Source organism: Passer montanus, unplaced genomic scaffold (genome assembly GCF_014805655.1).
Source record: "Passer montanus isolate IOZ18808 unplaced genomic scaffold, ASM1480565v1 scaffold71, whole genome shotgun sequence".
Lineage (NCBI taxonomy): Eukaryota > Metazoa > Chordata > Aves > Passeriformes > Passeridae > Passer > Passer montanus.
The window spans coordinates 3,963,760-3,977,030 of NW_024372259.1; the positions used below are offsets into that span (position 1 = coordinate 3,963,760).

A 13,271-nucleotide genomic window follows, 5' to 3' on the forward strand; every position below is an offset into this window, starting at 1 on the left:
TTGTCCTTGGGAGGCGGGAGGGCAGCCCCGGAGCTGGCCCTGCCCGGGCTGTTCCCGCTGGGGCAGCTCTGCTCGGGCTGCCTTGTGCTCTCGGAGGCTTCCACCAGGCAGGAGAGCGCCTGTGCGCTGTGCCGGGCCGTGCCCCGCGGAGCGCCGGGGAAGGGAACGGAGGGATGCTCGGGATGCTCGGGATGCTCGGGATGCTCGGCGGGCAGGAACGGAGCGACCCCGGCATCCCACGGGCTCGGCTCCGCATCCCCTGCCGGGGAGGGCTCCTGGGCTCCGTCCCTCCCGCGGTGCCGGAGGGTTTGTGGCTCCTGCAGCCCGACAGCCCTGCCCGCGGTCGGGCGCTGCGGAGGCAGCAGGTTTTGGGGCCCGGGAGCCCCGGGCGGCAGCGCAGCCCCCGAGCGGGGCTGTGGGAGGAGGGTGGGTCCCGGCCGGGCCGGAAGGGGCTCTGCTGCTGCTGCTTGGAGGCTCTCGGAGTCGCAGCATCCCCGGCACCGCACGGATGCAGGCGCAGCGGGGCAGAGCCGCGGCCGAGCCCGGCAGGCAGGGCCGGCCCGTGCCGCTGCCGCAGAGCCTGAACTATGGCCCGCAGATCTTCTGGCTGGACGGCTGTGCCGAGGCAGGGGCTCCCTGTGCCCCCGCGGCGCCTTTCCCCCCGCCCGTGCCCCAGCGGAGCAGAAAGCCGCGGGACAGGGACAGGGAGAGGAGCAGCGCCGGCTTCCTCGTGATGTTCTTGCTGATCCTGGTGGCCTTCACCGGAGTGGGGCTGAGCATATTCAAGATTTTTCACCTGGAGAAGGAAGTGGAAGAGCTCAGAGAGGTGAGGTCCGCCTGGCTGGGCGCAGGTCCCTGGGGAAAGGGGAAAAGGAGCCCTTGGGATGAAGGGTGCCTGAGATGCCCGCAGGGGGCACGGCGGTGGCGTTTCGGTGCCTGCTGGCACAGAGGAAGGGGGTGCCTGTTCCCCTGACTGTATCGGGATATCTCTGTGTATTTCTCAGCATTCGCAGCCCCCCATGGGGCTAAATCCCCGGCTTTAACCACTGTCAAAGGCTGCTCAGCTCTAAGCCAATGTTCCTTTTCTCTCTTGCCAGTCTGCCAGCGCTGAGCACATCCCTCCAGCCTCTCAGAAACTCACAGGTGAGTCCATGCCTGCAGCAGGAGCCCAGTGAAATTGGAACTTTCCACAAGAACCTGCCAATTTTTCCAGATTAAAAAAAAAAAAAGTTTCAATTTTGGTGGAATAATTTAAAACTTTGGTTTGAACTTCCAAACTATTGCTTTTCTTTTGCATTCCATGCTAATGTCATAAGTGAGGATATCCTTCTCAAAAATGGCCAAGTCAGAAAGAAATTTTCAGTCCTCTTGACAGGTTTTTTTCCTAGCTCTGAAAAGTTTTATTTCCCCCCCCCCAAGAATTTTATTAATTAGAAAATTTATTTTTCAAATTTGTTCTGATACTGAATTTAAAAAAAAAAAAAAGCAAAATTCTTGGGAAAGGGAAGTCCTGGTTCTCCTATATCCTATATATCCTATATATCCTATATCAGTAAATTTTCTCCTTTAGGGGAAGGGCAGCTCTCATTTGAACTGGATGCTCAGTGCTCTGACCACAGGCTTCTTTAGCAGAGGTTGAACATAAATAACAAACCTGAATTTCTTGAGGGGGCTGCATAAAGATATAGAAGCAAGGAATCAGTGTAAAGGAGAAAGGGGAGCTGAGAGAAAAATTTAATTTGCTTGAGAAAAGAAAAGGCTGCTTCTGAAATTAAAGATGAAATAGATGTTGAGGAAAAGCGAAGGGATGGAGTGGGATGGGCTCCAAACACCGAGTCACTGGAATGGGCCCACCTCTCCAGAGGGAACTCAGCCCTGCAGGGCAGGCAGAGCTTTCCCAGCTGTGCTCTCCCTTCCTGAGGACAGTCCAGTTCCTGCCTGCCCCGTGGGATGGAGGTCTGCAGGGTCTCAGGCCCCCCCTGCTCTCTGGGCTGACTTCTCCATGGAGCTCCAATGTTTTCCCTCTCCTTGTGCAGGGCAGAGGAAGGAGGTGAGGAGGGCAGCCCATGTGACAGGTACGTGTGGGGGAGCAGGGCTGGCACCCGGGGTGGGGTCAGAGGGGAACATGGACCTGGGATGGGGTCAGAGGGTGCCATGGCATCTGGGATGGGGTCAGAGGGTGCCATGGACCTGGGATGAGATCAGAAGGTAACATGGACCTGGGATGGGGTCAGAGGGTGCCATGGCTGGAGTTTTGAGCAGCCCACCCCACACAGGCTTTGCTGCTCTGCTCAGGTGACACGTCTGCTCTGACAGTGGAAATTTGCTCCGCAGACAAAGCCCTCCCCCTCACTTATGCTTCTCAGTGAGGCCTGCCTTTGCCTTGGTTTTTGGGTGTGCAGGGCAGGAGTGGCACTGGGGCTGGCACTGGTGAGGGGTGAGGCCCAGGAGGACTTTCCACACTGCACACAAGGCTGGGAGAAGGGCTGCCTTGGGATGTGGGGCGTGACCTGAGCAAAGAACACCCAACCAAACATACTTCCCACCCTTCTCTTTGGTCTTGTTTGGGCTTCCAGGCAACCCAGCGCAGCAGGACCTGCCTCTGGAGTGGGAGCCCACCTCTGGCCATGCCTACACCAGTGGCATCCAGTACCACAACCGGGGGCTGCTGGTCAGCGAGCCGGGGCTGTACTTCGTGTACTCCAAGGTGCTGTTCCGCGGCAGCGCCTGTGACAGCCAGCTCCTGTCCCACGTGGTGTACAAGAGGAACCCGGCCTCCCCGGGCAGCCTCGTGCTCATGGAGGACAAAGCCACCAACTTCTGCACGGGCCAGAGGATGTGGGCCCGCAGCAGCTACCTGGGGGCTCTCTTCAGGCTCAGGAAGATGGACAGCTTGCACGTCAACGTCTCCAAAATCGCCTTGGTAAACTTTGAGGAATCCAAGACTTTCTTTGGTTTGTTTAAGCTTTGAAATGGAGCGTGGCTGGCAGCCCCTTCACACGCACACCCACACGGATGTATGAGGGCTGAGTGCTGCCTGGGCACCACAAAACCCACCCAGAAACCGTGCTTGGGCTTCAGCATGAGGGGATCCAAGCAGCTGGGAAAGGCTTGAAAGCACCAGGACTGTGCTGCACCAGCCTGAACAGAATTGCACATGTTCTCCTTACAAAGACCCCAACAAACTCAGAAAGTGGTGTGCTGAAAACCCTGCTGGAACTCACTACTTGCTGCCTGAGAAGATGGTGGGACCTGCTGCTCCCCGTGGTGTCACAGCCCTGGGGGTGTTAAGGAGGTGTCTGGGTCATGCCACGACACCGCAGTGGTGTGGGGACGAGCAGTGTGGACAGCTGCTCCCCCCGGCCATGGCTGGCACTGCCCAGCACTGGGACTGCTGTACCACAGGCACCTCCTGCTAGCTGGGCTGGGAGAGGTGCTGTGTTCATTTTCTGTTAAGCTATGGACTGTTCCCATCCCAGGAAATGCTCCCCAACCTCTTTATTTAACTCATCCCAAGTGCCTTGCCAGGAAGATGCCAGGAGCAGCAGTGTCCTGAGGGATGTCCCAGAAGTGGCAGCGTGACCACACCATGGTGGTGGGGATGGTGGGGTGGCCATGGGCTCTCTAAGCAGCACAGCAGTGCAGGGCAGTGGGGCTTGAGGTGAAAGCAGCACCCTGAGCCCCCTCCTGCCCCTCCAGCACATGAGGGCTCCCCATGGGGGCCTGGTCTGCCACCCCTTCCTGATGCAGCTGGTGACACGCTGGCACCTGTCAACTGCATGACTTTGCTGGGCCCCTTGCCATGAGATGTTCTCTCCTGAGAAAAACACAGATGGTAAATATATATTTTTCTAGTGAGTGATGCTGTCCTCTCCTCATTTGGTGCCACGGGCTGGACCATGGCCTCTGTGATCAGGGCTCAGTGCCTCAGTCCTTCTCCAGCAGCATGGCAGAAATCTCATCCCTCTTTGCTGCCTGCTTGGCACTGCACAGTGCCCTTTCCACGAGGCTTTGGAGCTCCAGCATTGAAACATGGGGATCTGGGGCCCGGGAAGGTGTGGTGTGGGCAGCACAGAGCAGGCAGCCCAAGCCCATCAGGAAGGGGCTGACTCAAACCACAGGTTAGAACTGGAGAGGAGCCAGGCACTGGTGGCTGAGCACAGGTGCTGCTGTCTGTCCCCAAAGGCTCATCTGAGTGACCTCTGCCCCCAGAAGCACTTCTCACAGAGTGGTCTGAAGGGCAAAGAAACAAATTGGTGCAAAAAACCCCCAAACCCTGTTTGTTCATCCTGGTGTCAGCTCCACGGGGTTCTAACCCTGGGGCTGTCACTGCCACCAGGCAGGGCACAAGGCTGCAGCAGGTCCATCATCACCTCTGCCCCTGCTCCTGCCCTCTGCAGCTCTGCTGCTGCTCTCAGTGAGCGTGGCTCCTCAGCAGCCTGCAGCGCTTGTTTCCTTTGCCACCGTGCTGCTCTCAGCTCGGTGTGGTTTGTGTTGTCTGCTTCAGGGAAGTTTATTTCTTTGAAACTTCTCAGTGGTCTGGCTACTGCTGTGGCCAGTGGGAGGGGAAAACTGCAGCCCTGCTCACACTGCTGATGTTTCCACTGCATTTCTCAGGGTGGAAAGTATCTCAAAAGGATGAAGTTCAGGGGTCTTCTGGCTTGACTTTTTCTCTGCAAGTATCAGAGGGTGAAACTGCACAGCACAGGGATGGAGCTGCTGGGTCCAGACCTTTCCAGGAAAGGCTGGAAATTGCTGTCCTCTTCTGCCTGCTCTTTGGGCTGTGCTGCTCTCCTGGTGATGGGACATCCCAGTGGGGAGTGGGAAGCTCTTTGTACAGCTGTCTCTGCAGCCAAACCAGCCGAGCACACCAGGTGCTTCCCTTTTTACTGGGGAGCAGCCTGGAGAGAGGCAGGGCATTCCTGGCCCACAGGAAACCTGTCCTGCTGCTCCTCTGCCTGCTGGCACGGGGTCGGAAGGGCTGGGAGGATCCCAAAGCCTCTCTAGGTCACCCCACAGTAGCCATGCAGGCTGTGGCTGCAGTCAGCCCCGGGGCAGGACGAGCTCTGGCCCTTGGGAGGGGATGAGATGTGTCCTCACCTGAAATGCCAAGGGCACCCCAGAGCTGCACCTTTCAGAGGCAGGGGCACAGAGGGGTGGGCAGGGGCACAGAGGGGAGGGCAGGGGCACAGAGGGGTGGGCAGTGCTGCTACAAACAGTTCTGGTCCTTCTGAGCAGGGCAGAGCTGGTGCAGGACCAAGCTGGGGCTCCCAGGCTTGCTCCTGGCTCAGGGGCACAGCTGCCAGTGGGATGTGGGACGTGGTTCTGCTCTGTGATCCCTCTCTCAAACATCCCCTGGAGTGCCCATGCTGAGCTCCTGGGCTCTGCCTGCAGGCTGGGAGTGAGCTCATGGCAGGATTGGACCTTTTCAATTCATAGGCTCCTTGTGCCACACTGACTTTAATAAAGTCATCAGCTGATCTAGCAAATTAGCTGCTCATTTAAAAACATTTTTGCTAATTGTTACCATTAAATACTCAATGAGTGTTTAATGCTGACATTAGGTTCTCTCAGGCTGAGAGAGCTGAGGTTATTCAGCCTGGAGAAGTTTCCAGGGAGGCCTCAGAGCCCCTTCCAGTGCCTCAAGGGGATCCCAGAGAGCTGGGAAGGGACTCATGACAAGAGCATGGAGTGACAGGAAAAGGGGAATGGCTTTAATGTGAAAGGGTACAGGTTTAGGTTGGACATTGGGAAGAAATTCATCCCTAAGACGGTGATGAGGCCCTGGCACTGCTCAGAGAAGCTGTGGGTGCCCCATCCCTGGAAGTGCCCAAGGCCTGGTGGGATGGGACTTTGGGTGAGCTGGCCTAGCAGGAGGGGTCCCTGCCAGAAATTGGGGTTGTTGGAGCCATCTTTAGGCCAAACCATTCTGTGATTTTTAATAGCTCTTGGGCTGTACTTAATTTTTTAAAAATAAAAATAAATTATTGAACTTTAATTGGGACCTCCCAAGTATTTTTTTCTCTCCCCAGCAAGGGAAGGGTCTGTGCACGAGAAAGGCTATCCCAGGTGCACGAGCAGGACTGAGCTGGGGGATGTTTGGGTTTTCCCTGCCCTGCAGGCCATGGTTGCAGTGCTCTGAGCTGACATCCTCTCCCCTGATGGAGCAGCCTGGGTCAGGTGTGGAGGTGCCTCAGGAGTTTCAGCACCATTTACAGGCTCCAGAGACCCTCACTCTGCAGAGAACGTGGCTGACAAGAAGTGAGGAGCCCAGATCATCTCCTGATCAGAGTTCTCTGGTCTGCTCCCTCTGCCAGCACAGACAGCTCCTGCGGCAGCTGAACCCTGCCCAGAAGGTGCCCATGTGTTTGGATGTGCAGCTGCCCAAATGGGGCTCTGCATGGCAAATATTTATTCTGTTTGTTCAGCACAGAGAGCTGCTTGGCAGAGATTTGGCCTCTCTTGTGGCTGATGTGCATTAGATGCAGTATCCTATTTACCTGAGACCAGGTTCCACTGCCTTGCAAACCTTGTGTAGGCTCAGGATGTGCTGTAACCAATGGGTTACATCAAAGACTTCTTTTTTAAATCTCTTTTTACCTCGGGGTTTTTTTTTTTTTTTTTTTTTTTTTTTTTTTTTTTTTTTTTTTTTTTCCCTGAGGCCAGCCTTGGGCTCTCTGAGTTTCTGTTACAATGTCCTGTGTGGGGTCACTTTTTCCAGCCCGAGGAGCTGCACAGACTGTGGCACATTTTTACCAGGTTGGGAAGGAGTTTGTCTGGTGGTTAGAGACAGGAGAAAGGGAAGAGAGGTTGATTCAGATATTGCTTTTATTCTCCCAGTGCTCTGACACATGGGGGTATTACATCATGGTTACAGAAGTGGAATTTTAGGCATGACTAAGTGGCTGAGGTTCAACGCAGCAGAAAGGAGGAGATGAGTAAAGACAGAGTAATTTTGCTGCAAGGTGAGGCAAGTTTCATGTGAATTTCTGGTTGATTTTAATGACTGAAAACAAAAAGGAAATGAGGAAGAATAAAAGCATGACAGCTTGTTGCTGATTGATCTCTCTGGGAATGAGGAGAGCCAAGTGCTCTGTTCCTGCACATGGCCTGTCCCAGGAGCTGTGGGAACAAGGACAAAGGCTTTCTGCTCTGGGGACTCCCAGGTTTGATTGAAACGAGCTGCTCATTGCTCTGGGCAGCAAAGGGACTCAAAGCTGCAAGTGGAATTTCAAACCACAACATGCTTTCCACTCCCTCAGCTGCCTCCCATTCCTCAGCACAGGCTGTGAGAGAATCACCTTCTCTCCCCTCTCACAAAACCACCACAGATATTTTATTTTAACTGTTCCTCTCTCTTCTTCCCATATTCCACAACCAGTTTCCTTCAACAACAGTTGAAAAAGTCTCTCTGTTCAGATGTCTTTTGTTTTTGGGGATTCCTCTGGCTCCCCAAAAACAAGGGTCATCCCCAACCTTGGCCAGGTCATTCCTGAGGACTGAAAGCCAGCTGGTCACCTAATTCCCTGGGGAATTCACCTTGGACAGCTGCCCTGGCAGGGGAATAGCTGGCTTTTGAGCCATCTGAATGGCTGCCAGGACTGGACTGCATGTTCTCCTCAGCTCTGAGCTGGGGACATGCATTTCCCCTGGAGTTTCTCTCTCCTCACTCCTGTGAGGTTTATGCCAACACAGAGGTAAAATATGTCAGAGAAAAAGGCAGCAGACAGGAACATTTGTGCTTCCTAATAAGATTTCTTCATGAAGAAGAGATTAAAATTATCTGAGATTTAATTTTCATTACAGTCCTGAAGGAGAAATCCAAACCATGGAAGATGAAGAATGCACAAAGGAGAATGTAATTTTCTCAGATTCCCTGCTTGATACCAGCAGTGAAGGAGCAGGAGGATTCCAGCCCATTCAGCAGTTAAATCCCATTGCTGCACTTGGTTTGAGCCAGGGTGGCTTGGCTGGCTGCTCTTTTTCCTTAAGCAGCAGAAGGAAATGATCATTTTGCTTGAAATCTCTGCTCACATCCTGTGCAGACCCTGCTTGCTGTGCTGGGGGAGGTGACTCAGATAAGGCTCAGATGGAAAGAAGGAGATGGTAATTTCCAAATCCAGTTTGAACCATCCTGAGGTCCTGTCTCCCTGCCCTTGAAGAGTCTATTGTGTCACCACATGCATTTTGTTCTGCACAGGGGGGTGGTAGTGACAGGACAGGCTGAGATCCACCTGCCAGTTGATGCATCCCTGTCTCCAGAGCCCCTCAAGGCACAGGTTAAACACATTCCAGAGCTGTGGGGTTGCAGTGCCACAGGACAAGTGCCAGGGCTGTGCACAGGATCCCTGCAAGGAGCAGAGCAGCACCTGCACAGGTTCCTGCTGCCATCAGACTCTTTGCTGTGGGCTGCTGGTGGCTGGAGGTGGCACTGGGAGCTTCTGCCTCTGTTGAGTTTTTATCTTCTTTTTTTGCCAGGGTTGGGATTAAATGTCTGAGATGGAATTTCATGTTTGGACTCACATGTTTATTAATTCTTATCTGTGTTACAGTCTCACAAACCCTGAGCTCTACAGCACTTCATCCTAACAAACTAAAAATGGAGCCCTGTCTCTCTCTCTCTCTCCCCAAGGCCTTTTATGGATAAACTGTCCAATTAAGAAATGACACCTGAATTATTTTCACTTTTAACCCAATAACCAACCACCCATGGCCTGCAATGTGGACTTTTTTATCCAATTACACAAAACCATCCAGACCCATTGAGAAGAAGGTGAAGAAGAAGGACCAGCCTCTGCCCCAAAACCTCCATCTTGCTTTATAGATACTACTATATTCTAGAACCTTAAATTCTAAATTTTCCACCCTGTGATATCACACACTTCTAATCAAACTGCACACCCACAATCCCAGTTCTGTCATTCCATTTTGGAATCCTTCTCAATGGCCTCAGGTCAAATGCAGTGTTCTCTTGGGGGTCAGTGCCTGTCAGCACAGAAAGTCTAAAATTCTCAGTAACCAGGGTTCCAACATGCTTCCAAGTGCTCATTCCTCTCTCCTGCAGGACATTACCTGAAAGTCCTGACCAGCATTTCAGCCAAAATTGTTCCACTCATTGCCATCCTTTATCTCTCTGCAGACAAAAATAAGCAAAACCCCAGCTCTGGTGCTTGAAGGAAGCTGGAGGATGCACTGAGGGGACAAAGCAAGAGAACTTGGGGACATGGTGGCAGCCACCAAGGCTGCCATGCTCAAGAGCACTGCTAGGGACATTGGGCTGAAGGCAGAGTTGCCAGTAGCCATAGAACCACTCAACTCTGAAAAAACCCCTAAAATTTGCACTTGGCAGCAGGGCTTTGGTTTCAGCTGCCTGCCTGGGAGCCCTGGGATTGCAGGGCACTGAGGAGGAGCTGCCTGGGAGCCCTGGGATTGCAGGGCAGTGAGGAGAGGCTGCCTGGGAGCCCTGGGATTGCAGGGCACTGAGGAGAGGCTGCCTGGGAGCCCTGGGATTGCAGGGCACTGAGGAGAGGCTGCCTGGGAGCCCTGGGATTGCAGGGCACTGAGGAGCTGCCTGGGAGCCCTGGGATTGCAGGGCACTGAGCAGGAGCTGCCTGGGAGCCCTGGGATTGCAGGGCACTGAGGAGCTGCCTGGGAGCCCTGGGATTGCAGGGCACTGAGGAGCTGCCTGGGAGCCCTGGGATTGCAGGGCACTGAGCAGGAGCTGCCTGGGAGCCCTGGGATTGCAGGGCACTGAGGAGAGGCTGCCTGGGAGCCCTGGGATTGCAGAGCACTGAGCAGGAACTGCCTGGGAGCCCTGGGATTGCAGGGCACTGAGGAGCTGCCTGGGAGGAGCCCTGGGATTGCAGGGCACTGAGGAGCTGCCTGGGAGCCCTGGGATTGCAGGGCACTGAGGAGCTGCCTGGGAGCCCTGGGATTGCAGGGCACTGAGGAGAGGCTGCCTGGGAGCCCTGGGATTGCAGGGCACTGAGGAGAGGCTGCCTGGCTTCCTGCAGTGCCTGTGGTGGGGCCATGGCCAGCACCAGAAATGTGTGTGGAAATGGTGACAGGGGGGAGCTTGTCCCCCCCACCAGCCCACAGCCACTGAGACAAACAGAATAATGTTCTAGGAATGATGGGGCTTAGAGAAAAGAAATTCATGGTTTCTGTCTTAAACCCTTGTCTCTCCAGGAACACCACTGAGACAGCAAGAATTACTTCTTTGTACAGCCTTCTTTGGAAGACTGACCTTTTCTTGTCACCAAGCTGCTCTCCTTTGTTTTCTTGCAACTCTTTTCTAGTGGTTTGTGCCCTCTGTAATTCGGGTTCCACTGTTGAACACTTTGCTTTTGCTCTTAGGGTGTGAAAACCTCGTGCAGAACCATTGAATCACCTGCTGGCAGAATCCATCACGTAAGTGGTTCGGAAATTCAGCCTTTCTTTAACTGCTTTTTACTCATCTCATTCTTTACTTCTGATTTCCTCTGTGACAAAAAGAAAAAAAAAATATAGCTACCCCTCTCCTGAAGACCTACTTTTATAAAGTGCTATTTCCTGTGGTCTCCAGGAGCACATTAAACACAGAAATGTGAAGCACTTCTGTTCTTTCTGGCTGAGTGTAAAAGGGTTGGGCAGTGAGACTCTGGTGACTTCCAGCAAACCCTCAGCCTCCCGTGGAGCTGCTGGGTCAGCCTGTTGAACCCCTCCCTCGCTGGGCCCTGCCAGGGCTGCAAAGGAGTTTCTGCCAGAGATGCAGATGGAAATGCATTTTTTCCCCCCTCAGCATGCCTGTGTGCTGAATGGGGCGAGCAGGGCTGAGCCTGCTGTGATGCACTGAGCCCCACCTGGAGTGTGCTGTAGAGGAGACGCCTGGCTGGACACCCCTCTCTGCACTTGAAATTTCAGTATTGGGCTGACCCAAATCAGCTCCCCCATGGCCACCCAGCCACTCTCACTGCCCCTCCTAAACAGCACAGAAAATGAGCAGGAAAGGCTCATGGTTGGGGTAAATGCAGGTAGAGCACTTACCCTCCCTGCCAAAACAGACTCAGCTGGGGGAAACCCATTTATTGTCAGTTCAAAGAGGCTCGGATGGTGAGAAACAAAGACAAAGTAACGCCTTCCACTCACCTCCAGCCCATTTTTTGCCCTTTGTGCCTTCATTCCCAGCTGATAAAACAGCTCCCTGCCATTCCTCCTCCATGCATTCCCCTGCCATGGCGTGGATCCTGGAAGGTGTGAAAAATGCGTATTTTATGATTGGCTTTTTGCAAATATTAAAATGAATATTATATGTGTTATGTTAGAAAGTTATGCTGTATTAATTTTCTTAAGTAGTGCGTTAAACATAGTTTTAGGTTATAACATAATGTTAAAATAGAAACTGTGCTATGTAAGATACTTTTTTTTTTAAAAGAGGACTTGCACCAGATAGCAGCCACAGCATACCTAAATCTTTCAGAGAAAGAGAATTCATTGCTCCATTGTGAGAAGAAACTAACTTCTGCCCGCCTTGCTCAGCTGTCAGGATTAAGAGGAAGAAGTTGACATTGACCAGACAGAATCCTTTGTTTGAATGGAATTTATGCATCATGTATGAGCTGTATGAATATGCAACAGGCTGTTGTTTTTAAGGGTTAATCCTCTGTTAACATGGGTCCTTTTCCGGGCTTATTTTGCCCAGAACGAGCTACCTGGACTGTCTGTAACTCTTTGTTTTTATTGTCTCATATTGTCCTTGTCCAGATTTTTATTACTCTAATTATATTACTATTTTTATAACCATTTTATTACTATTAAACTTTTAAATTTTTAAAACCAAGTGGTTGGTGTTTTTCACAAAGGGCACTCATGAGAAGAGAGCTTGGGGTGGGCACGCAGGAGGCTCTGGAGGTGGCTGTGGAGGAGACAAGCAGGGCTGTGCTGGCACAGTGAATGACATGTGGCTGAGCTGCTAGAAGCTGTGGGAAACGGTCTGTGTGGAAAGTGACACTCATTATTCGTTAATAAATGCTATCATTGTCTGTAGACAGGCATTTTCCTCCTTAAATGAAGCAAACCTACCCACAATACAACCTGCAGCCAGCCAGGCCAGGTAAAACTGTCAGCTCTTCAGGCAGGACTCTTGAATTTTGCTGCATTTAAACTGGCAAAAAAATGGAATGTAATTGTTCTGCAATTGATATAATGCTTTTATCTCCTGTCTTGGTGAGTCCTCCAGTATTACTCTTAAAGCTTGAAGGCCTGGAGGACTTACATGAGAATTTCTGTTTGTTTTGTGGTCTGAGCTGCTGGAGATGCACCAACCTGAGCCCTTATGTGTGTGCTGAGGAGAGGGTGGTGGCCTGAACTCTGCCAAAAGTCAAATTTCTGTGCTAGTGGCTGGAAAGGAAGGCCTGGATAGAAACTAAGAAATGCTTCTTTTTAGTAAGGAACAATTCAGGGCAAGGATGGAGAACAAAACAGGTATAAAATGGTTCCCTTCAGTGCCTGGTACTTTGGGGACACTGGTCTGAACTGACACCCAGTGTGCCCTTTGTGAGTTACATTTTCAGCAGAAGGGATTGTAGCTGTTTTCTATTTTTCATCGATTTGTAATCCTGCAGTTCTTTAGTGTATAACTCTAAGCTCCATATACAGTGTGAGCTGCTGCTTTCCCATTTTGGTCAGACACAACAATTCCTCTCCATGCCTGGGAATCAAGGACATCTCACTGCCTCAGGCCTTGAGAGATGTAACTAAAAGTGAGTTGTGGGGAGCAAACTTGTGGTAAATTACTTCATTACCTGAAGCTGTAATTGGAAGATTAACCCCCAATATGCAAACAGATCAAACTTATAAAAGTGTGAAAACCTGTGTCCATTTTGGGTGTAGGCCGTGGGAGGCTCTGTCTGCCCTCATTGTACCTGAAGGCCCTTCAATAAATAGAATCTCTTTTTATTCCCTTATTTTTGTCTGGCTTCTGTTTCTAGGGATCAAGGGGAGCAGGAGAAAGGTGCACCAAGGCTGCAGAACCCCCAGGGCTGGAGCCAGGGCTGTGAGGGAGGCCCAGGGTCTGGAGAGCTTTGGCAGGGGCTCCATGCTGGGCGCAGCACGGCTCTGCCAGCAGGATCTCTGGTGGCACAGGCAAAAATGGACAATCCTTCCGTGGGGAAAAAGCCCATCCTTCCACGGGGACAGAGCCCATCCTTCCATGGGAACAGAGCCCATCCTTCTATGGGGTCAGAGCCCATCCTTCCACGGGGTCAGAGCCCATCCTTCCACGGGGACAGAGC

The 13,271-nt window shown here is 52.4% G+C and overlaps 1 protein-coding gene across 2 annotated transcripts; it reads left to right on the plus strand.

Annotated features, from left to right (window-relative positions):
* The first annotated feature begins 234 nt into the window (after window positions 1-234).
* On the plus strand, window positions 235-10,401 carry FASLG (Fas ligand). 2 transcript variants are annotated; one of them, XR_005629970.1, is made up of 5 exons: window positions 235-826; window positions 1,098-1,143; window positions 2,037-2,075; window positions 2,577-3,835; window positions 10,357-10,401. XR_005629970.1 is itself a non-coding variant. In XM_039730299.1 (4 exons), exons 1-4 carry the CDS (start codon window positions 509-511, stop codon window positions 2,969-2,971), a joined length of 798 nt encoding a protein of 265 aa, XP_039586233.1. In that variant the 5' UTR covers window positions 235-508; the 3' UTR covers window positions 2,972-3,903. The 2 variants fall into 2 exon arrangements, 1 of the variants encoding a protein (XP_039586233.1); XM_039730299.1 differs by lacking the exon at window positions 10,357-10,401 and having other exon boundaries at window positions 2,577-3,903.
* Window positions 10,402-13,271: the final 2,870 nt, after the last annotated feature.

Coding starts and splice junctions, on each gene's coding strand:
- FASLG (XM_039730299.1), top strand. CDS start 509: ATGCAGGCGCAGCGGGGCAGAGCCGCGGCCGAGCCCGGCAGGCAGGGC. Junction 1,144..2,036: donor AGCCTCTCAGAAACTCACAG/GTGAGTCCATGC, acceptor CTCCTTGTGCAG/GGCAGAGGAAGGAGGTGAGG. Junction 2,076..2,576: donor GAGGGCAGCCCATGTGACAG/GTACGTGTGGGG, acceptor TTGGGCTTCCAG/GCAACCCAGCGCAGCAGGAC.